The following is a 22631-nucleotide window of genomic DNA, read 5'->3' as shown; positions in this document are numbered from 1 at the left end:
AACACCCAAACTCAAATCACATGAAGCTAGCAGATAACCATAAAACCTATAAAAAACAGAAAGTTAGTTAGTGTCAGCTATTCATCAATAAAGGTCTTGAAGCCAAAATCAAGGCCAAATTTGGAGTCCCTATGCTAATAGTAAATTAACAAAGATGAGGATCTACCTAGGTTTGCCCAAAGGCCCTAAAAGGAGCATGGGACCACCATGAGAATCCCCTATGTCACAGCTTTTATCTGCCAAACAGAAAGGAAAAGAAATGCTTGACTCAATTAGGCATAAACAGCAAAAGATAAATATACCCTGACTCAACTCACTCGCTAATACTCTTCAGATCATGGACAATCTAAAGTAGTGTCTCTCTTAAAGTGTAAGTTCACTCCATCAAAAGCTGCAGCATGGCATTTGGCTATATGCTGCCATGGCAAGCCCTCTTCACTGCCTGCACAAAATAGCCCCATGGACTTAATTGACTGTTTCCCAAGGAGGGAGAGAAAGGTAGACAAGCCCTAGAAAGGGAAGAGAAATCTTACCAATGATAAAAAGATAGAATGAAAAAAAAAAAAAAACAGCAAAGGGTTAAACTTCTAACCGAAGTGGGGAAAAAAATGATGTTTTGTTCAAATTGTTAAAATGTTAAAATTTAGATAGGCTTTATAGAGGAATCCCTATAGCAAACCTAGTGCACATTTCTAATTTAAAAAATTCCAATCAGAGAACTGGCTGAATGCGCCAGGTCATGGCACAGGTTTCAAAAGTGATAAGCTGCTTTTTGCTGGGCAGTTGTTTGAAGATTTGTGCAGTGTTTTCTGCTTCTGTGCACTCAGTAGCAGTTTGCTATGCACCCAGCAGCTGCCAACTGCAAAGTTTCACATTATGGGTATGAAAGCGCCCTTAGCTATGAATATAGCAAATAGGTGCTTTCTTAATTATGGCTGACTTTATTTGCAGCACAGTGACTACTTTGTATCAAATCAAATATATCTACATTTTCACCAGATTGCTGCTAAATGAACATTACTTGTTAAAAAAAAAAACAGATGACCAATGCAGCATGGTAGCAAGCCATGGGATAAACACGTGTAAGCAATGCTTAAGTGATCTAAAAATTTGGCATCAGACAGGTCATTGTTGAAGAAGGGGACAGGCGATATCCCTTCTGCATTAATCATTCTTACATGACATGCGCAAACTTTAAGCAAAGTGGGTGCTTCTGGTGGTGGACTACCTACCTCAGGGTTTTAATATCACCGGACAGTATTATGTAACCTCCTGGACCAGCTGAAGGAGGCAATTAAGACTAAATGCCATGGAAAGTTGACCAAAAGGATCCTTTTTTTGTAGGACATTGCACCTGCGCACACGTCCAACGTTGTGGCTGCCAAATTCAACACCCTGGGTTTCCAATTGGTCCACCATCCCCCCTACTCACCTGACCTGGTCCCTTCAGGGTAATATCTGTTCCTGAATTTGAAGAAACACCTGAAGGGTCAACGTTTTGAGGACATTTCCGACGTCTCCGACGTCAAAGATGTTGCTGAGAGCTGGTTTGCGGCCCAACCAAAGGACTTTTATTGAAAGGTCTAGAAAAGCTGCAACTATGCTGTACCAAGTGCATCAGTCTCAGGGGGAATATGTTAAATAAATGTGTTATTTCATAACTCTGTCTCTCTTCTTTCTGGGCAAAGCCAGGAACTTTCATCCCCCCCCCTTCTTTTCATTCCTCCAATGGCATGCAGTGTGCCTGTAGTTACAAAAAACTGTGGAACTTTTAGAATGGACTAGTCCGATGTTACCCCATTTAAATGCAAGGGTAACCTTAAAACAGAACTAAAGTTACACTTTTGAAGTTACACTTTTCGATCGGGCAGGTCAATATTGCAGAAAGGGACAGGCGATGTCTTACAATAATCTCCCCTAAATGTCTGATCGGTGAAAAAGACCCTCTGGTGAAAAAGTTGCGCATGCGCAGCATCATTTTTGGTTGCTAGGATACCCGGCATTCCCGGCTTCCTCTGCACATGAGCGGGAGTTATGTTATCCTGGCCTGGCCAATCAGGATTGTAAAGAGTAAGCGAATAAAGATGGCGGCGCCTTGTGAGGGAACAGCGACAGGTTGAGTAATGCAGGGATTAGTTTCCCTTTAACACAAGGCACGGTAGTGTAAGGCGTGGCAGGAATCTGGTGCAAAACAACTCCCACTGCCATTGCTGGATATTACTTGGCTGGCTGTCATACTGATCCAATGGCTTAAATTCTTTCACAGACACTGGATAGCCTCCTGATAAGGAGTTCTGAGCTCACTTTCTGCTTCACTGGTCAATGACACAGAAAGTAATGAAACCAGAGGTTCACTATGACAGCCAGCAAGCCTGGAGGTCAGAGTTCCTGGTATTTCTTCTGGAAACCAGTCACACTTGGCAACCATAGTCCCTATGACAGGCAGACACGCCCCCCTCCCCATACCACTGACAGGGACTAAGAATCAGTGACAGAGCCGAGAACTACAACTCCCATACATGTCAACAGGGGTCACTGCTTGCAAAGCCCATGGGACTTGTAGTTTTTAGCCAGCAGGAGAGTTCTGACTGCCTCGACTCCGCCCACCCTGACGTACTTTTACTCTAGACGTAGTTGACACTCCAGCCGACCCCATCACCGGCTGCTTCTCGCTGTGGCAATACGAGCGCGTATCCCTCCGCCGGCGAACCGAGTGTGGGTTGCGGAAGGGTACAGCGTTGCCAGGGCGCACTGAGTCTATGGGAGAGGCAGGAGTGGGACATGCTGGTATAGGAAGACACTGAGCGCTGGTGCGGGATGGAGAAGCGGAGGATGGATTGCCCGGCTCTGCCACCGGGCTGGAAGAAGGAGGAGGTCATTAGGAAGTCTGGTCTGAGTGCGGGCAAGAGCGATGTCTACTACTTCAGGTACCCGGGGGTGACGGGGCTCTAGGTGACAGGACATTGGGGTGTGGACGGAGGGTGACAGGACTCTGAGAAGTAGTGCTCAGGACACTCCTGGGACAGGACAACTTGTCAGGTAGTCTGACAGGTCACTAGGAGTACGAGCAGGGGAAGAGAACCTTGTGTGGGTATATATGGGGTGCCACAGGGGGAGCCCAAGAGGGGAGTGGTAGGTAATTGTAGACGTCCTATGATTATCAGGGGGTAACTGTAACCAAAGGTGATTGGTGAAGTTGTACCTGTCCAAAGGTTATTGGGGTGACCCGTACCTGTCCGAAGGGTAATGGGGTGACCTGTGCCTGTCCGAAGATTATCGGGGTGACCCGTTCCTGTCCAAAGGTTAATGGGGTAACCTGTTCCTGTCCAAAGGTAATTGGGGTGACCCATACCTGACTAATGGTTATCAGGGTGACCCGTTCCTGTGCAAAGGTTATCGGGGTGACCCGTACCTGTCTGAAGGGGTGACCCGTACCTCTCCAAAGGTTATCCGGGTGACCCGTACCTGTCTGAAGGGGTGACCCGTACCTCTCCAAAGGTTATGGGGGTGAACTGTAGCTGTCTGAAATATATCGGGCCACTTGTACCTGTCCAAGGGTATCGGGGTGACTTGTACCTGTTGAAAGGTTATCAGGGTCACCCGTACCTGTCCGAAAATTATCGGGGTGACCCGTACTTGTCCAAAGGTTTTCAAGGGGACCCGTACCTTAGCAAAGGTTATGGGGGTGACCTGTACCTGTCCGAAGGTTATCAGGGTGACTTGTACTTGTCTTGAGGTTATTGGGGTGACTCCTACCTGTCCAAAGGATATTGGGGTGACCCGTAGCTGTCTGAAGGTTATTCAGAAAAGTTGTACACGTTATGATTTTCGGGGGCTTCTGACCCCCTAGGTTTACAGAGAAATGTAGACGTGAAGATTTTACTGAGGGGGGCAGTAAAGGTTTAAATGTTATTTTGGGCCACCAATAAGCATCTGAAGTGTATTCGGGGGCAAGTCGTGGATATCCTATAGGTATGGGGGTGCCGATGATCCCCTAAGTGTACAGGAAAGCTGTAGATGTTTTATGGAGAGCTGAAGATGAACATTTATCATTTGGGGGTAGTGTGAATGTCTGATGGATTTTGAGGGAGTCTTAGAACTTTGAAAAATCTTGGGAGGAACTGTAGGCATTCAAATTATTTTGGGGAGCTGCAGATGCCCCATAAATTTTAGGGAATCCCCAGAAGTCCAGGGGCTTTTAAGCAGAGTCCCAGTGGCGAAGGACTTTGGGGAGAGGGGTGGGGATGCAAAAGTCCAAAAGATTTTAGGGGATCTCCACATGCCTAAAGATTTTTGAGGGGAGCGGCCAATACCCAAGGGGTTTTTTCCCATAGGCTTTTAAAGATTATTGGGAAATGTGGATGTCATATTGTTATGGCGATTGCTGGAGGATTGGCTGTAAGGTTGGGGGAGAGGATAGTAGACTTCAGAGGATTTTGTTGTATGGGAGATTTAGGCTTTGGAAATATTGTTGGGTCCCAGGCTGATCCACAGGTTCCAGGCTTTGTGGGAGGGTGGAGGGGTGTAATATTAGATACAACAATGTCCTCCTCAGCCCCTTTAAGCAGGGCGCACCACCTGACACTTTTCAATAACCACCCGGCTGTTTTTGGGTAGTTACTGAAAAGTTGGGTCACAATACAGAAGGAGAATACTGTTCATTGGCATGGTTGGCGTTGGGCTGTCTGTAGACATTCCAGACCTCCCTCTGGGTTATGGTGTCTCATTTATGTTAAACTGCCCCAGCTCTGGAAGTTAGAAGTAAATCTTCACACGTATCGTAAGACTTTGATTTTGAGGTCTCCAGCAGTACCTTGCCTGACATTTGGGCGAGATATTTGTGTAGGTTTCTCCTTGGCTAAACCAATGATCTCTTCTCTGAAACAAGAACAATCTTTTAGCGTTCTCTGTTACTAGAAAGGAACTTTCACTGTTTTTATCCTCATCCATGGCCAGTTTGGGAGTAGCTGTGTGTAAAAAATAAGTGCGGTAGTTTGGCTGACGAACTCGGGACTTGGCCATGTGAAAATTCGCTAAGTTTAGTAAATACGGTGGAGCTGTGTTTGCTTCAGTCATATACAAGCAAAAATCCTGTTTTTTTCCCCTTAGGAATTTCTGTTGAATACATTTCACCTAATTCATTAAGCTCTGCAAATATTCATTTTGCAAAGTATCAGCTTGTTTAGTGAATGAACCCCCGGCGCTGTTTGTGTAAAATTGGTGCCATCTAGTGAGCACAGAGGGATCGAGGAATATGGAGCAGGCGGTCATATGGCTGCATCTGAGGGAACCGCACCCCAACCTAAGCTATACACAGAATGATTGTTGTCACAGAGGAATAACAGTAGTTGTTGCGGGTGAATCTGTGTGTGTACAGCGGTCCCTGACGGCATTTATCGATCTGCTGTGCCAGATCGCTAAACAAGCAAGGGCGACCACTGACTTCTTGAAGGAGGGGAGCCCACTTGTCCTATTATTCTTATTAATAAACAGGATTTCTATAGCGCCAGCATATTGCGCAACGCTGTACAATAAATAGGGGTTGCAAATGCAAGGCAGATACAGACAATGACACAGGAGGAGTGGACCCTGTTCCAAAGAGCTTACAATCTAAAAGGTGGGGGAAGTATCTCACAATAAGAGGGGGGGTATGGAGTGGTGGGAAGTAGTGAGAGTTTTAAAAGACAACAGAACATGAGAAGGTGAGTTTGAAAAGGTGGATTTTGAATGCACGCTTACCCATTCCCTTCTCTTTAGAATTGAACAGCGCCATGTGTGCAGTGCTCATTAGTTCTCCGGTCACTGGAAACAGCCACAAAAGATGATTTCCAGCGTCAGAAATGTAAAGTCTTTACACAGCGTTAGGCAGGATTCACACGGTAACATATGAAATACACATGTGTGCACTGTGATGCTGTTTGTTTTTAATTGCATACCAATGTACCTTGCCAACGTCCTTCCCTTGTCGCGCACCACAATGCATGGTAACACAATACTGTGTGTTGTGGTGTGCTGTTACCAAAAATAACACCTGCACCTTTTTTGGTGCGTAAAGCAGCTCATACCAATGAATTGGCTACCTTAACAGAACGCATGTTACCATGCAAGTGAATTCTATAATTAGGGAATTGCAAGAGACGGGTGCATGGATATACTTTCTACTTTTTTTTGAGGAATTTGTATACATTTATATTTACAAATTTTTTATTTTATGTGTCTTTTTATTTTCATTGTAGTTGCCTTGTAAGGGATTACTCTGCAGGTTAGGTGTGCATCCAGTGTTTTATATACAGGAAAGTGTCTGTGTGGTAAGGGTGTGAAAATTATGTATAGGGTGAGGGTGGAGCACTTTGCATCAGTGACATGTGAGAGAACATGCAATATGCACGCTTTTCATTTTCCTAAGAGGACCTGTCCCTGACACAACAGCATCTGACTCTAGGCTAGGAGTTGGCGCCAATATTGTGATACAGAATTACATGAATTTTTGATCATACAGATAATGCTGCTAACCTAAAATTTTAAGCAGCCTTTACAAGATTGTACACCTGTGCACCTTTCCTGTGTATATTTTGTCATAAGGCAATCAGCTATCACTGCACGAAGGATTTTATAATTACCGGTATATTGCATTCATTAATATTACATTGACAGTGCTAATTTATTTATTTTACTCCTACAGGGATTTCTAATGTTTAGCGATAGATTGTAGTCCTATATTTTGGTTGAAGCTTGCTGCAGAATACTTTGTGAAATCCACACAAACAGTAAAAAGACAAATGACATTCCTGGTGGGAATTGAACCTGAGACCCAGTGCTACAAGTTGACAATGCTAGCTCCATGGCTCATAGGGATATGGAGAATACTGCCAGGTTTTGGTTGCCTGCCATTGTCTAACCTGGTTGTTTTTGAATGGATTTCAGAACAGTTGTGTGCCTTTAGGCCATCCCTGGTGTCCCCCGGCTAAGTACTCTTGTTGGATGAATTGTTTGGCCAAAGATTAATTTTCTCAGTTGATTACTATTATTATTTTATATCCTTCAGGTGCTCCTTCTCCCTCTTCTATAGGTTGCAACCTTCACATACATATCTGTACAATGATCTATTATAAAATAAGACTTCTCGGAAGCTGGTCCTCACTGTTGCCACTTTTACTATGTAGAGCAAGTGACATAAAGTGCAGTGCCCTTAGCACCCCATCAGTGTTTATATTGCACGGCTGTGACTTTTTGCAAAATTGAATTTGATTGGCCCGTTTAGGTTATTGCACTCAGCAGTTTACTGCTTGCTTGCTATTTACTGAATAAGACAGTAGGGGTCAGTGTCAAGTAAATGCCACAACTGGAGAGTGTGAAGGATGACCCAACATGAGATTGTTGCTCCTGTAAAATATCTGTAATATTCATGATTCAAAGTTTTATTAGGAGGCATTTCAAGGGAATACATTCCTCATTTCGCAGCCTCATGGCACCTGCTGATCCTCCTGCTCCTTGGAATGTGGCCGGGCCCTCAATGTTATGCGCTATGCAGGGCCAGCAATGCATGATAGTCATGAGAATGTTGGCCAGAGGGAAGTCATGCAATCAGTCAAGTGCTTTTAAGAGAGGGGTGACTTTTTGGGACCCGTCATTCATCCCGGAACAAATGGCGACCCAGCCAACCCAAGTGGACCTAACACTAAATAAGAGAGATGCCTAACTCTAAATAATGCTTCAGAATGTTTCAGTCACTCCTGGAACAAGCACGCAGATACCTGTGATAAGTTGTGTTGCAATTATCTGAACATTTGAGCTACATCCTCATTATGGGTCAGTGATTTATAAGGAATAAAGGCGGAGCATCAGAACTACAACCAGGCAAATTGTATTTTATAACGAGGGTCAGCAATGGCAGTTTACAATGTCTGAGTGAACGGTTTGCTTTAATATACAGGATAGGTTTAGGATAAAAACTGTTGTCAGGTTCTTATTCCTGTCTCTGTCCTCGTTGGGAATATTTATTCTCACTGGTTGTAACTACCAGAGCAGAAAGCGAGGGGGGATCTTTAAAAATTTCTTCTGTTACCGAAAATGAGCTCTCCCGGTGACAACTTTCAAAGCTGAAATTTCCCATAACTTTTGGGAAATTTCCCTTTACTCTTCCTGTTGTATGTGTTGGAAAGCAAGGGGGATTAAATCTCCCCAACAGGACTGCAGTAGTCTGATCCATTCTCTGCTCCATCTAAAACTTTAGTGAAATTGTTCTGGGTAGGGTTATTATTATTATTAATAATATTAAACAGGATTTATATAGCGCCAACATATTACGCAGTGCTGTACATTAAATAGGGGTTGCAAGTGACAGACTAATACTAATACAGGAGGAGAGGACCCTGCCCTGAATAGCTTACAATCTAGTAGGTGGGGGAATTAACACACAATAGGAGGGGGATATGTAGTGCTGGGAACTTTAACCCCTCGATGACTAGCAGGCCTCCATCTACGCCCTAATATTCTCTGCTGTCATCAACCAGGAAGTAATCCTATGCTGGCTATTTTTAACCATTTCAAATACGCTTGGGAGCATCTACCAATGTCTGCAGCACTGTGCACCCCACAGGGACGGTGCAGGAAGCCAATTATTTTGGCTGTCTTTTATAAACAATCACATGACAGACCAGTTTTGTGAATTTTTTTTTACGGCCAGTTTCGCAATAAATTTGCTTTGTTCTTAAAGCTGTTACACAGGTACATAAAGCATGTTATACCCAGCTGAGTAGCAAGAATGGCTTAGAGTTTGCATTTTCTTTCCATGTTTGCATGGGTTTTCTCTAGGCTTGGGGTAAATAAGCAGCACCAGCGATGTTGATATGAGAATAATAATAAAGAATAAAAACTAATATGTATATATTTATCAATTAAGTCATTTGAGAATGTGAATTGTTAATGTGACTAGGCCCATAGCATTGGTAGGGAGAAGTGCAGATAATGATTCCACTGCTGCTAACAGGGATACAGCAGAGGGTTTTGGTCATTGTAAACATTGCAGGATGCAAGTTACTCACCTGCTTTTGGTGCCCAGAAAATTCCCAACTGCAGCTTGTCAGAAGTTTTACTGTAGGACGTTTGTTCGTACATGGAATGAAAATGCTGAGCAATAACTAAAGATAAACTTCAGGCAAACTGTTAAAATGCATATATAGAAAATAATATACCGGGCACTTGCTTGTCTACAAGTCTTGGGATGGGACTCCTCTGCCAGACTGTACAGCCAGATCCTGCACCTCCTCACTCCTGAGATCTCTCTGCAGACTACACAGCAGCTGGTCTAGGAACCAACCCAGCTTGCCATAGGTTCCTATATGAACTTCCTCTTCTTTGTGCCAGTTCTGTTAGAGGCAGAGGCATCCACTCAATGCCCTCACTTCACATGGAGTCATGGCAAAGAATGGGATGTAAATACAGCAACCAGCAGTACCTGAAGGGAACCGGCACTGAATGACAAATATGTATTGTAGCCATTTAAATGTTTTTTTTTTAACAGGTAAAGGACTGCTGCTTTAAATGGAAGTCAGTTTACATCATTAGGCCAAAAAAAGGATTGTAATAAAAGTCTGTTTTATGTTTGTAGTATATTGTGTTCAATTATATTGTCTGATTGTCTGTTTTTTGTGTCATGCCATCTGCTCTTTTGTGCCTAATAATGGCTGTATATAAGGACAAGGCTTTAAGGGACTCCTGTTAGTAGTAAAATTTGTAAAAAAAAAAGACAGATGCGTACTTCTTACCATGCCTATGATCATACAAGTAATAAATCATGCCACAATGGTTTTGTGTTTTCACAGTTACCTTCAGGAATGTTCCTGAAGTTAGCAAATGAAAGAAAACATTTCACAGGTTTTCAAGGCTTTGATAGGGGCAGAATAAGGGGCCCTTGCCTATGAAACTCTACTAATATGAAGGATTCACCATTACCCTGTGCTCTACAGAGTTTGTAGATGTCTGCAGAGCATTCATCATAGCACCATTCACTCATCTTCGAAGAAACATGGCACACCCATGAGATGATTAGAGAGGAGCCGGATATAATGACGCAGCCTTGCCAGCTCCCAGCAGTATCTTCATCAAGCTGTGTCAGCTGCACACATTTAATATCCAGGCTACGTTAGACTTAAATTCCATATTTTCTGTATCTATATTCTGTTTGTAGGAGTATCCGGTGTGGATTAAATACTCAGCTCTCTTTATTTCCGTTCTTCCTGTTAGTATCCATTTCTAAATGACCCAAATAGAGGGGTTGTTGTTATAGAGAAGTTCAGGGACTCTACTGGTAAAATCTTTATCCAAAGTTCCCAGGTCTGTACACCTGTTGTGATCTTCATATAAATCTTCCACTCCCTAATGAATATATTTATTAATATAGAGAATATAGCTAGGAGGAGATGGGAATGTGCAAAGTTTAGAGGGAAACACCCAGATGTGGGTGATCATAGTTATAACAGATGCAATGCAGCAGAACAGACCTATTCAGTATACCTTGTATCATTAAGTTGTAATACAATGGGCACTTTCCAGGTCTTGCCTGAAGCTAGACCCCTTTAAGTCTACAGAAAGAGTTTCTATGCAGCACTTCTACCTGTGTACCTTTTTTAGCCATCAACCTATTTCTTTGCTCACCCTCTGTGTGTTCCCACTTGTGTGGCACTTGTGTTCTTTACATCCCAGGGGTGCAAGCACTGGCTGCATTATCGGTCTTTTTCCTACTCATTACAAACTCAGTAATCAGTAAGCTTGCAATCCAAAAAGAAGTGCCTAGCTGAATAAATGAACAAAACAACATCCATGCCTGGCTGTGCAATGCTCCTACTGAATCCCCCAAACATAATTTCTGCTCCCCCAGGAATGACCAGTGTTTTTGCTGCTACCAGAAATAAAAGAAAAAACACACACCCTCCCCTCATACACAGAAGTAACACCTGCACACATACACAATGTGCATTGTGAGGCACCAATGGCTCCAGTTAGTTTGTAGCTGTGAGCAGTTATAGGAATTATATCATAATATTGTTTATAATAAAGATTTTGGGTCATCCAAAATCAGAATGTCTTGTGGCCTGTGCTTTCATGCTTCCAGTATGGGGTTGTGAGGGATAAGGAGTGTTTTACAGCTATAAGTAAAAAACAGCAAAAAATAAGTGTGTAATAATAATTATAGTAAAAATGGTTTGTCCATCTAAGGTAAAAATAGGACACAGGAAATGGTGGGGAAAGGGTTAAATGGCGGACAGTGGTGCAATTGATGTGATATTTTTAAAAAATCAGCTGCCTTTTTACCAGAGCATTCATTGTGCATTCTAAAGGGTGGATTGTGGCTTTTCAGTTTGTTTGCTGAAAAACGACCAGAAATTCCTGCACGTCAATTTTGTTGCAGTATAATGGGAAGCTTGCAACGCTCAGCAACACATAATGCTAGATTCCACGTTACCTCTGACCTCTCTGTCCTCATTTTCTCTGTTGTGTGCAGTAATATGATGGGAGCGGGCCTGGGGCAAGTAAACTAAATCATTACCGTGCTAAGCTCTGGTGATGTGAAGCTGCTTTGATCAAGAGGTGAATCATAGGAACTGACGACACTCTTTTTTTCTTTGATTAGTAATTGGCAATGAAATTTCTTCCCTTACATTGCTTCATACATAATCTATTTCTGAATGCTCGTTATCCTTCATTATGGGACTGTTATTTTCCTTGGCTGTCATTTGGAACAGTCATACCCTGCAGTTTTGTGAGCATTTAAATACAATGGTTAGGGTGTTACAAAGTAGCTTTGCAAAGGACAAAATCAGCTGGCTGCTGACTCACAGTAATTCTACTGCCCTGGAACTAACATGCAGACAAAATACATTGGGCCTGATTTATTCCAAGACTGGAGAAGATAGATTATCATGAGCGAACTTGACTGATCCAGCAAACCTGCTCTAGGTTTGAAAGCATTTTCCAACTATGAAAAAATTCATTCCAGGTTTGCTGGATCATCCGGGTTCTCCCATGATATTTTATCTTCTCCAGTCTTGAAGAAGTTTAATAAATCAGACCTATTACCTTTTCTGACTGCTAAGAATCCTCAACATAAATGACTTTCATGGTGTTGGCTTAATTTCCTGATAAAGGCCCAGAGCTGTTTGAAACATTTCCTAATGCTAAAAGGTTTTTACAGAAACAGAAAGGGGTCACAAGTTTACAAGCTTGTGTTTTTCCACCTGTTAAATGCCAAGTGCAGTTTGGAGAAAAATTAAGAGCCCAACTTCTTCTACAAACAGAAAACGCAACATTGCCTGCAGTACTAATCTCATTTATAAGGCTGCACACTGCAGATTCATCAATCCAGTGCCAATTGTCCTCCAGGTTATATTACACCCAACCTAATTCAGTCCACTACCTCTGGGACCATCACGGCCTATCCCACTGACCTGGAATCACCAGAGAATTCTGCACAGCTACGGAGAGCCCCCCATATAATGACATGTCTCTGATTTGTGCAGTGATCTGAAATATATGTAGATAGATGAATAGATATATTTTTAATATTTCTTTAATAATTATGGGTGCACCAATAGGGGAAGAGGAGGCAGTCGGATGGAGAGTTCAGGATCCTGAGCCTGGAGTTGAAAATTAGGTAGATCCAAGCCCAGTCATTAAGACGTCATTCACATTCCAAGGTAATTTCATAGGTTGTTGCCAGTATTTGTAACCCTGTAGATTTCATTAGTTATACCTAGTGATCCCACCATAAAGGTCCTTGTTCAGGTACTTCCTGTAGAGGGATGACAAGGACTGTCTCTGTGGTCACTTGAACACGTCATTATACTGGAGTGAACGCATGTAGACCACAAATGGCCGGAACAATTAAAAGGGGATTGTAAGCACTGAGATGCAAAAATGATATAAGGGGGAAATGACAATAGTATTATTTTATTAATAAAAACGTAGCAGATGTCCATAATACATAGCACCTTAGCAAAAGTTGTCATCTAGTTAGCACTTAGAGCACCTTTAACCCTTTCCCTACTGTGGATGGAAAGCTATAACACTGCTGTTCTCCTCTTCTTTGTACTTTGGTAAGTTAATAAAGGAAGGATGTTTTGGAATGCCATTGCCTCTCAAAAACAAAACTATGCGTTCCCTTCATTGTGCAATATCTCCATCAATTTTCTCATCACACATTGGCTGAGGCACTGAACAAACCCAGATGTGCGCAATGATTTGGTGATGGTGTTTCTGCGGTATTTTGTCACTGGTGCCAACTATTTGTATTGTGAGAGTAATGGTAGCAATGGCAGGCCAGCTCTGTACACACTCTAATAAAGCCCATAATCACTTCTTGTATCTGTATCTGGCATCTGGCAGTATCTAAGCAAATAATACCGTGTTTCCCCGATGATAAGGCAGGGCCATCAAATAAGACAGCCCCCCCTTTTCATGTTAAAATGAAAAATAAGCCCCCCCCCCGCAAATAAGCCACCCAAAAAAAATAATTAAAACATACTCACCCGATACCCGGATCCTGCGTGTGTCTCTGGCTGCAGCAGCGTCTCTCCTCTCCTCTGCCAGCATCGTGTTTTCTCCTGTCTTGTAAAGCAAAGCGAAAGAAGCCGGCACAGCGCCACCTGCTGTTCCCCTGTCCTAACTGCCGTGCAATAGAAAAAAAGCACAGCGTGATCAGAAGAGGAATTTGAATGACAGAGTGATCAGAAGGAGAGTTTGAATGACACAAGATGATCAGAAAGGGAATTTGAATTGCACATGAGTGATCAGAAGGGGACAATGATTGGCACAGATTGATCAGAAGTGGACATGAATGGCTGTAGTCTTCTTCATGGGTAAATAAGGCATCCCCCTGAAAATAAGCCCTAGAGCATATTTTGGCCTTCAAAAAAAAATAAGACAGTGTCTTATCATCGGGGAAACAGGGTAGGCGGTAACTGTACAGCAATGCAATAATGATAGAGAATTTCTAAAATACCCGTCCTCTGTATATACAATGACCTTTCATCATATGACCTTTTATTGCCTTTACAGGCACATACAATGTGTTGGGTAGGGGGAAAGCTTCTGGATAAATTCTGGCCAAAATATTTTTGGCCTTGAAGACAAAAAAATACCTTTGACCCTGAAGGGGTTAATAGGGTGTTTGAAGCACTTATTTCTGCAGGCAATTGTAAAAATCGAGCTGCACAATTTATGTGGTGGCGGTCAGTATGCGTGGCGTTGTTTGCTCCTGTCTGCTCGTTATTAGTCACCGGGCTGCAAGGAAATCCTGCAGTGGCTTACTGATTCCACAGACTTGTAGTTTTTTGACACTTCTCAGAGCATTGCTTCCGGGGGCTGATTCATCATGACATCACACAGCATTGGAGTGATCTGCAGCATACAGTACACAACCTAGAAATTTCCACTTGTTTATGGCTACCCTGAAGCTGAACTCTGGGCAGATATAAAAGACACACATGAGTGCAGCTATACATACAATAATACATCTTTAAATGAAGTTTTGTTGAATGTAAGCAGCACAAGCACCTGGATTTGTGTGCAAAGCTCAAAGCTGCCAATGGGAGTGGGAGAAGTAGCATATGCAGCCAGTCATTTGCTCTAAAGTGCTCAACAAGGAACATGCTGAGATGAGGATAGAGCAGAGTGATAGAGAGATGATCTTATTACTCTGCTGCTTCTCCCTGTCCAGGCAAAGGTTACGTTAAAGCTCCTTATCTGCAGCAGAGAAAACCCAGGTCTCCCGCTCTGCCAGACCAGGCTGTGCTGTGTGGCAGAAACAAAGTACAGTTATTCTATTTCCTTCTTTTCCCTGACATAAAGTAACCTGCAGTGGGTGGATTTCACTATTACACTCAACAGGTATTTGTGAGACTTTGTGCAGGGTGGTGAAAAGTAAATTCTTGCTTCAACACATATGATGTAGGAGTATAGTTCTACTTTAAGAAGTAACACTTTAATGTCCATGTCTAGGTGCAGCTAAAGATCCTTCCTTTAAATATTTTACTATGTCCTTAATGGGCAACATTAAAGTGGAACTAAACCTGCGATACTCACCGTCCCGGTCTGTTGCAGGGTGCTGTCATCTTCACCCTTTCTTTCTTACTGAAAATGATCTTCGGCTGATTTGATTGAATGTGCGGGGAGGATGTAACTCCTGCAGTTCATTCATTCCTGGCATGTGCAAGGGAAGCTGGGATTGCTGGGAGACAAACATTGAGGTGCACATGCGCAGCTCAGTGAAATTTGACAGATGGGTGGCGATCAGGCAGGTAAAAACAGTTATTGTTTAGCATTTTCTGCCTAATCGCCTAATCGTTTGTTCAAATTGGGAAAATTTTGTAAAGGACATGTAACTGGCCTTGTGGTTGCTGAGGGTTGCTGGGGGCTATGCGCTATACTCTGAGGGCTATGCTCTAGTGCAGGGGTGTAAAAACTCAAATACACAGAGGGACGAAATTAAAAACGTAGACCAAGTTGGGGGCCAAACTTGAAATTTATTGAAAAAAAGTTTTTCCTTCTCAATAAATATAAAACATTTTCATATAGAAACAGAGGTATTGCTTATCATTCAATCTGGAACAAGCCTATAATAGAGAAAGAGGCCTAAGATTTTTTAAAAATTTTATTTACTTTTTGGCAGCCACAACTGCGCTCTTCATTATGTCACAGCTCTTCATTTAACCATTTCCAATCATCCACACCACATACCCTGCATATTGTACCCATACCACCCACACTTCATTTTCTGTTGGTTCTTCCATCCCCTTAACTTTATTTGCACCATGTTCTCTGACAGCCCCCCTCAAGTCTTTCAAATCTTCTCTAGCACCTCAGCCCCCACATTCCACACTGCATTCCTCAGCAGCTGCAACTTTACCATTCAAATTATTCCTCCTTCTACCATGGCTGACCTTCAAAGTTATGGGGGTCAGAAGTTATAATTAGAGCTGAACTCCAGCCTTACCTTCTTTTTTCCACACTAGTAGATAAACCTCTCCGGTGCTGAAAGTGACTATTATTATTAAACAGAAGACTGCCCATAGATGCAGGTGATGCCGAGACTACAATTCCCGGCATTACTTGCGTCTATAGAACAGAACAGAGTGATGCCGGGAATTGTAGTAGCGGCATCACTCGCTGCAATACTTAGTGGCGGGCGGGCCAGATGCAATTCATTTTCAGAACTTTTTGGGGGGCCAAACAAAAGGACATTGCGGTCCAGATTCGGCCAGCGGGCAAGAGATTGACACCCCTGCTCTAGTGCTTATGTTCTCTTCTGTCCTCCTGCCTTCCCACCTTTGTGCGTTCTGTTCTTCTGCCTGTGACCTCCGAGCCCTTCCTGTGCGTAAGTGGTTCACCACTACAAGTATTTTGCAGATTCACTTTTAATTTAACACTAAATAGATACTTCTGAGTCATCTTTGTGATTGAATTTTCCAATATGATGCAGTTATCAGCACTAACTTTTTTCTACATGTTCCAGTTGTGTCTTACCAAGCTTTGCTGTTTTAACTGTTAAACTGGGATGAAAAATAAACTATAATTTGCTCTTTTTAAGAAGCTTTCCATTCAGTCTTCAAGAGGATTAATGGGGTGAGCTGATCCTGTGAGGCCAATATAACTTAGATAAGTCGGACAGATAAATCCTGGTCTGGGGGCTAAACGGTGACACTGTGCTCTTTGTTATATTGGAGTCAGCAGTCTGGACTGCCGACCATACCCATGACCACTTACCTTGTAACTGCCCAGGCTAAAGGCAAATAAAGAGGACCTGTAATAGTTTTCATTTTTATGACAGACATGGAAATGATCAGTTTTATTTTTAATAATCTTAATGTTAAAATATTGGAAACCTTTTTTCTGTGTTAAGTTATCGTGGGTGTGCTCCTTACATTTGCAAGCTTTACTTCCTGCCTAAGACTGGATAAGATAGACTATCATGGGAGAACCTGGAAAAGATTTATTAAAAATTATTTGTTGTTAGTTGGCAAATGTTTTCGATTCTGGACCAGATTCATTCCAGGTTTACTGGAAAATATGCATTTTGGATAATGGATTCTTATTGTGACACTATTCAGCCAGATCTCACACACATACGTTTTTCATTCCAAATGTTGTTGGCTGGATCATGTGCCATATATCACCTGTGTATGGGTAAAGCAGAACTGAAACTCTGAGTGGTATTTTCTCATTGGTCCCATCTCACCTCCTAAATTCCCATCCGGATCAGATAATGGAAAAGCTAATAGATTGGATTGGGCTATGGCCCAATTGAAATAACCTGGTCCAAGGCCACCTGGTCTAAGTTGTGGGGTTTTTTGTATATGTGTTAGGAAAAGTAAGCATGCATTAATGATAAAATATGCTTTGTAATTTATTATCCACGGACATATAATGCTCTGCTACAACACACATACCTTAGGATAGATAGGTAAAAAATGAGGTGGTCTAACTGTGCATCATCTACTAAATAGTGAATTATCAGCCTTTGTTAAAGAGAGTCTGTGCATTTTAATTCCTGCACACTCTCTGGGATCTAAACCTTTGTTGAATATTGAGTACCATGGCAATGCATGGAAATTAGTTTGCAGATAGGTTACATGTATGTTCTCAGAAGTAACTGGAGTAAACGAAGGTCTATTCAAACTCTACAAAGGCAAAGAAGTCTCCAATATGACTTTTTTGCATCATCTTTTCTTTTTCCCTCATTAGCTTCTCAGAATAATTTTATCACACGTACCCAACTCGCCTATAGTTTGTTCAGTCACTTACTGGCTTAGAAAACTTTGAATCCTAAGGGAGACATCTCGTCTCAGTTTTTCTATCTCTACATTGTGATGGTAGAGTCAGAAAACCCTGTAAAATGGTCTTTCCTTTAGGAGTTGTTTTTTAATACGGTGAGTAGTTTAACCTTTTGGTGTTCATCGGATGTCCTTGGCATTGGACAATTAAAAATTGACGTGAAGCTTCTTGGAGTTGCAGGAGTTGATACTTAGATAAGTTCCCCTGTGATTCCAGAACCATACTAAAGTATTTTCTTCTTTCCAGTCCAAGCGGTAAGAAGTTCAGAAGCAAGCCTCAGTTGTCCAGGTACCTGGGGAACTCTGTTGACCTCAGCTGTTTTGACTTCAGAACGGGAAAGATGATGCCCAGTAAATTGCAGAAGAACAAACAGAGACTAAGAAATGATCCTCTCAATCAAACCAAGGTTGGTTAGAAGCTTCGCTGCAATTGTAGCGCTTATATAAGCTTTACATGTACCGGTTAAGTTGTATGAAGATGTTTTCAGTCCAGGAATTGGCCATCACTGTGTGGCCACTGTGGCCGGCAGAGCCTCATGGGTAGGAAGAAAACAAGATAACCACCAGGTTTTGCAATTTGAAGAGCACCTGTGTTTTTTGTTATAAATGTGACGTGTAGCTAAAAGTTTAATTAAGTTAAGTCTAAGATCCTCCTCACCCTCCTCCCATACAACCTTGCCCTTACCTCAGATCATTAGATGAACTGATGCCGTAGCTGAGGCTCATGCTGTGATAAGTGGTGCTCATGTCGTCTTATGAGCCAGCGGCACTGAGCGGTACTACGCGTGCGCTACCTATTCCTCATAAGCCCTGCTGGAGAAGGTGATCTGAAGTAAGTACAAGGAAGTTATAAATACATTGGGGAGCTGTCCAGCTTCAGGTTGATATTACATTTACCTATGTAGTGGGGTCCCCCCCTGCACTGCAGTGGTTAAATGCTGATTTGGTAAAAGGGGAAAAGAAATAAGTACAAATACCTTTTGCCTGGCAGCTGACTGAATTTGGTTGGCCCTTTTCTCATACAGTGCCGTACTGCTGGTCCTGCATTGTATGTGATGATTTCGGAGAGCTGCAGAGGGCAGGCAGCAAACTGAAGTGGCTTCTGCAGGCTGGACACGCAGGGAGCAGAAAGTCTACAGGAGCAATGCATAAAGTAAATGCTTGTACTTTTTCCGCTTTCCCCTAGCCAAACAAGTATCCAAGTAGTGTGGGTCACTTTACCAACAGTCCAGAGAGAAGTAATAATGGGGCTATATCTGTCCAGCACGTGAAGGAGTTGCATAGCTGATAGAAATTGCATTAGACTCTTTCATTTAAGAGGCTGTGTTTTTGGAGGTGCTTGTGTACATCTGCTTTACTCCCTCGTGACTCCATTTTGTTTGTCTGTATCCATGGCATTGCTAAACGGGTTAGTGGTAGTCTTATCTGCCATTCAGCTCCTGGGAGTTTAATACTGAACTTCTGGTAAACAGCTAAACCCCAAAGGGTTTATAATTCTGTGCAGCCAGTTTTGTGATCTGGGCTCCTCGGTTAGACAGTTTAGCCATGTTCATGTTGTTAGCCTTTGGGCAATATGAAAACATTAAATCCAGTTAGGAATATAATAAAAATAATATATATTTTTAATGCAACTAGTTAAAGGGCTTGATTCTGCCAAGTGTAATCCCCTGTACAAAGAGGGCTGACAAAGGACAGGAGCGTAGTGAACAGAGGGATGATTGATCACTGTGCTTTTACTAACCATTCAGACATTGGTTATCGGACAGTATTGCTTAGCTATACAGGAGAAAAGTCAGGTCACCAGCCTGGCATTGCTCTCCAGTAGTGATGGTTATATCTTTACACCAGATTTTTTTTACCTTATTACCATGAAGGACCCCCTGAAATAGCTTTCAGGTCTTCAGAGAACCCCTGCTATATTTTCTATACCCACAGCTCACAGTACTTTAGTGTGGCGATTGGTGGAAAGATTGTCACCCTTACAGATGACCAAAAAGATCATTGGTGTCAGTTAATCTGACCTGAGAGCTACGAATTGCTCAAGAAACACTTATTAGCCTCTGGAGAAACCTTGGTTGAGAAACACTACTTGAGAATAATTACAAATACAAACCCAACTAATAGAAAAACATCTTTATACCTGCCTCCTATTTTAAATTTATATGTAGCTGTTTTTAGTTCAGCCATATATTCCACAGTAGAACTATTAGTAGCCAATTTCGTGTCTTTTGATTGGACAATGAGGGTGAAGTTGGAGTCATGACCGCTCTCCTAATTCTACCTTCAGTCCTGTTAGTATGTTCCCCTTTACCACATGTGAAATACAGAGAAATGTGGCTCATAGTGTTGGCCTCTCCAGTCTCTCCGAGTGGTGAACGGAAGGCAGATAGGGGCACAGATTCAGAAACTGAATTTAGTTTTAAAATTTAAAAATATGTTATCCTTCTTTTATGAATAAATTACAGCCTTTATTGGTGCTTCGTGCCAGGCAAGGCACAAAAAAGTCATCAATCTTATCAATTGACTTGTTCTGGGTCAGTGATTTAAAGTATTAAAGGCAGAAGGTCAGCAGAACAACTAGAAGCATTTCCCTTTTAATCTGGCATTTTATGAATAACTGTGATTAGCAACTAATAGGCTACCAATCAATAAGGGCAATGTGTCATATATCATTTCCCCCAATCTTTATATCTTCTGTAACCCAGCCTGTATATCATCTTTTCCCCCAGCGATCATACCTTCTGTCTGCAGCGTCTCTCCACTACTATATTGCTCTGCCTCTTTCTCTCAAACATGCATTTGGGTGCTGAAACCAACTGCTCTGGCTTGTTAGAATGTGCAGACAGCCAAAAATGTTAGTGGGATAAAAGGCAGCAAGAAATAATAAAGACTAGTACTACTGAGCAGGTAGTCTGTGGTCACTGTAATATTTTAATGGTTTGCTTACATGGACATTAAATGCTATTTTTTCCTTTCAAGTGCATCATTGCAACAATGCATTTATTGTAAAGCAGAAGTATCAAATGTGTTGGATCTACTTCACCTGCAATGCAAACAAAACTCAATAGGCTTTTTACTGCGCCCCAAGATTAAATCACACACATATGGGACCTCCTGCTCCTCCCTAAGAAAGTCAAATGCATCCTTGGAACTCTACCTTGGACGGTTGAGGTGAATGGGAATTTGCAGTTCTGCTTTAGATTTGCATGTCAGTTGCAGAAATAAACATGATACACTTTAGAATAACTGAATTCCTGTATCCCTTTTAGAGTTTTTTTTTTTCCTGCGAGGCAGTTACTGTGTGCCGTTAAGACATGTGGCAGGACGTACATTCCTTCCATGTTTTTTCGCACACGTAGTGCAACTCGCGTACCATCATATTGTGTCTCGTTCCGGACCACAGGCAGAGGATTATTTATGGGGTGTCTCTCGGCGTCTGTACTCTTGGCTGTGCACGGAGCATTTGTCGATGCCAAATAAACAAAAGTCATTCTTACCACTTCCTGCCCAATCTGTCTCTTAAAGAGGCCTAAACACATAGCTTCTCTGAGTCTGCCATGAGTGAGGCTACCTCTGTCAGAAATGGAAAGCAAAGTATACAGTATCTGCGAAAATGAACTCTCTGATAGAAAGATAGTAAAGTTTTACAGTGAAAAGTATGGGTCTGCCATTGTTGACCATTTCCTGAAAATGCTTGTTACCTGACTGTCTCTGGATTCATTACACCTAGCAGTCACTGGCCTGAAAAAATCATGCAGCCAATGAAGGTAGGCTGAAGACAGAGCTCAAATATATAAATTTTTATTTTTGGTTCAGTGTATTGCAGCTTACCATTCCCTAGATATAGTGATTGCATTTGCTTGCTTATTCAGGCTCATTTTTCTTTATTTTCGCCTGATAATCCTGCCAGTAACTCACTTTCTGACCTAGGGTAACACAGCTTTCTCAATGTACTGTACCTTTGGATGAACAGCATTGTCAATTTAGGACAGGAAGTGTGTTAGGACTACAAACTACTTCCCCTTCTATAGTTTACTAAGAAAGTTTGGAGTTCGGTTGAAGACTGCCCTGTAAAGTCACTCCATTGTTTGCTCATTCTGAATGATGGACGTGCCAGCTGCTTAAAGGCTGATGGTCTGTTAGCCCTTTGGGTAATGCCCAGAGATCACCCTTATCAACTTTACCTTGTAGGTGCAAGCTGACTGCTTGATATGTGCAGAATAAAATTCTATGACAATTTATATATAACAGCTATATATAAAGTTGAAATACGTACAGGGGTTTTGCTACCGGCCTAAGGCTTGCGGTCTGTGTGGCTGCACAGGATTAGTAGGGTGGAAACCCTCTTTACAGACTGCTGTTCTGCAAGTTCCTCTCAGTAATCTCCTTTTGGCTCTTTGGATTCTTTTACCATTTTAAGCTCTCTTCTTGCTGTAGGCCAACCCTAGCACCCCCTCCACTATTCACAACTATGTACATTTTTATTATTACACTGTATTTATATAGCGCTCACATATTACACACAATGCTTTACAAAGTCCATAGTCAAATAGTCATGTCACTAGTTGTCCCATAAAGGGGCTCACAATCTAATGTCCATACCATAGTCATATGTCATTACTACAATCTAAGGTTCAGGGGGGGGGCAATTCAGCAAGCAAAATTAGTTTCGCAATTGTAGAAGGAATATGTAAGTAAACAAAGTGTTTTTATACATATACATTGTTTTGAGGTGTTATTCCACACCTTAATTCTTTAGCTACGGGTAATGTATTATTTTCTTCCAAGGCTGTACAGACAAGT

The 22631-nt window shown here is 42.1% G+C and overlaps 1 protein-coding gene across 2 annotated transcripts in view; it reads left to right on the top strand.

The window, feature by feature from the left end:
- Positions 1–2645: 2645 nt before the first annotated feature.
- Positions 2646–22631, top strand: part of MBD2 (methyl-CpG binding domain protein 2) — a 42695-nt gene continuing 22709 nt past the window's right edge. Inside the window, exons 1-2 of one of the 2 annotated variants that reach the window (XM_072416474.1) lie at positions 2646–2927; positions 18076–18235. In XM_072416474.1, the coding sequence (XP_072272575.1) occupies positions 2818–2927; positions 18076–18235 (270 nt within the window). In that variant the 5' untranslated portion in view covers positions 2646–2817. The remainder of the gene's footprint in view (positions 2928–18075; positions 18236–22631) is intronic. The other variant, XM_072416475.1, reaches the window with a different exon arrangement.

This window comes from Pyxicephalus adspersus, chromosome 6 (assembly GCF_032062135.1).
Source record: "Pyxicephalus adspersus chromosome 6, UCB_Pads_2.0, whole genome shotgun sequence".
NCBI lineage: Eukaryota > Metazoa > Chordata > Amphibia > Anura > Pyxicephalidae > Pyxicephalus > Pyxicephalus adspersus.
The sequence above is the reverse complement of the archived record's forward strand: the minus strand, read 5'-3'. Positions and strand labels throughout refer to the sequence as shown.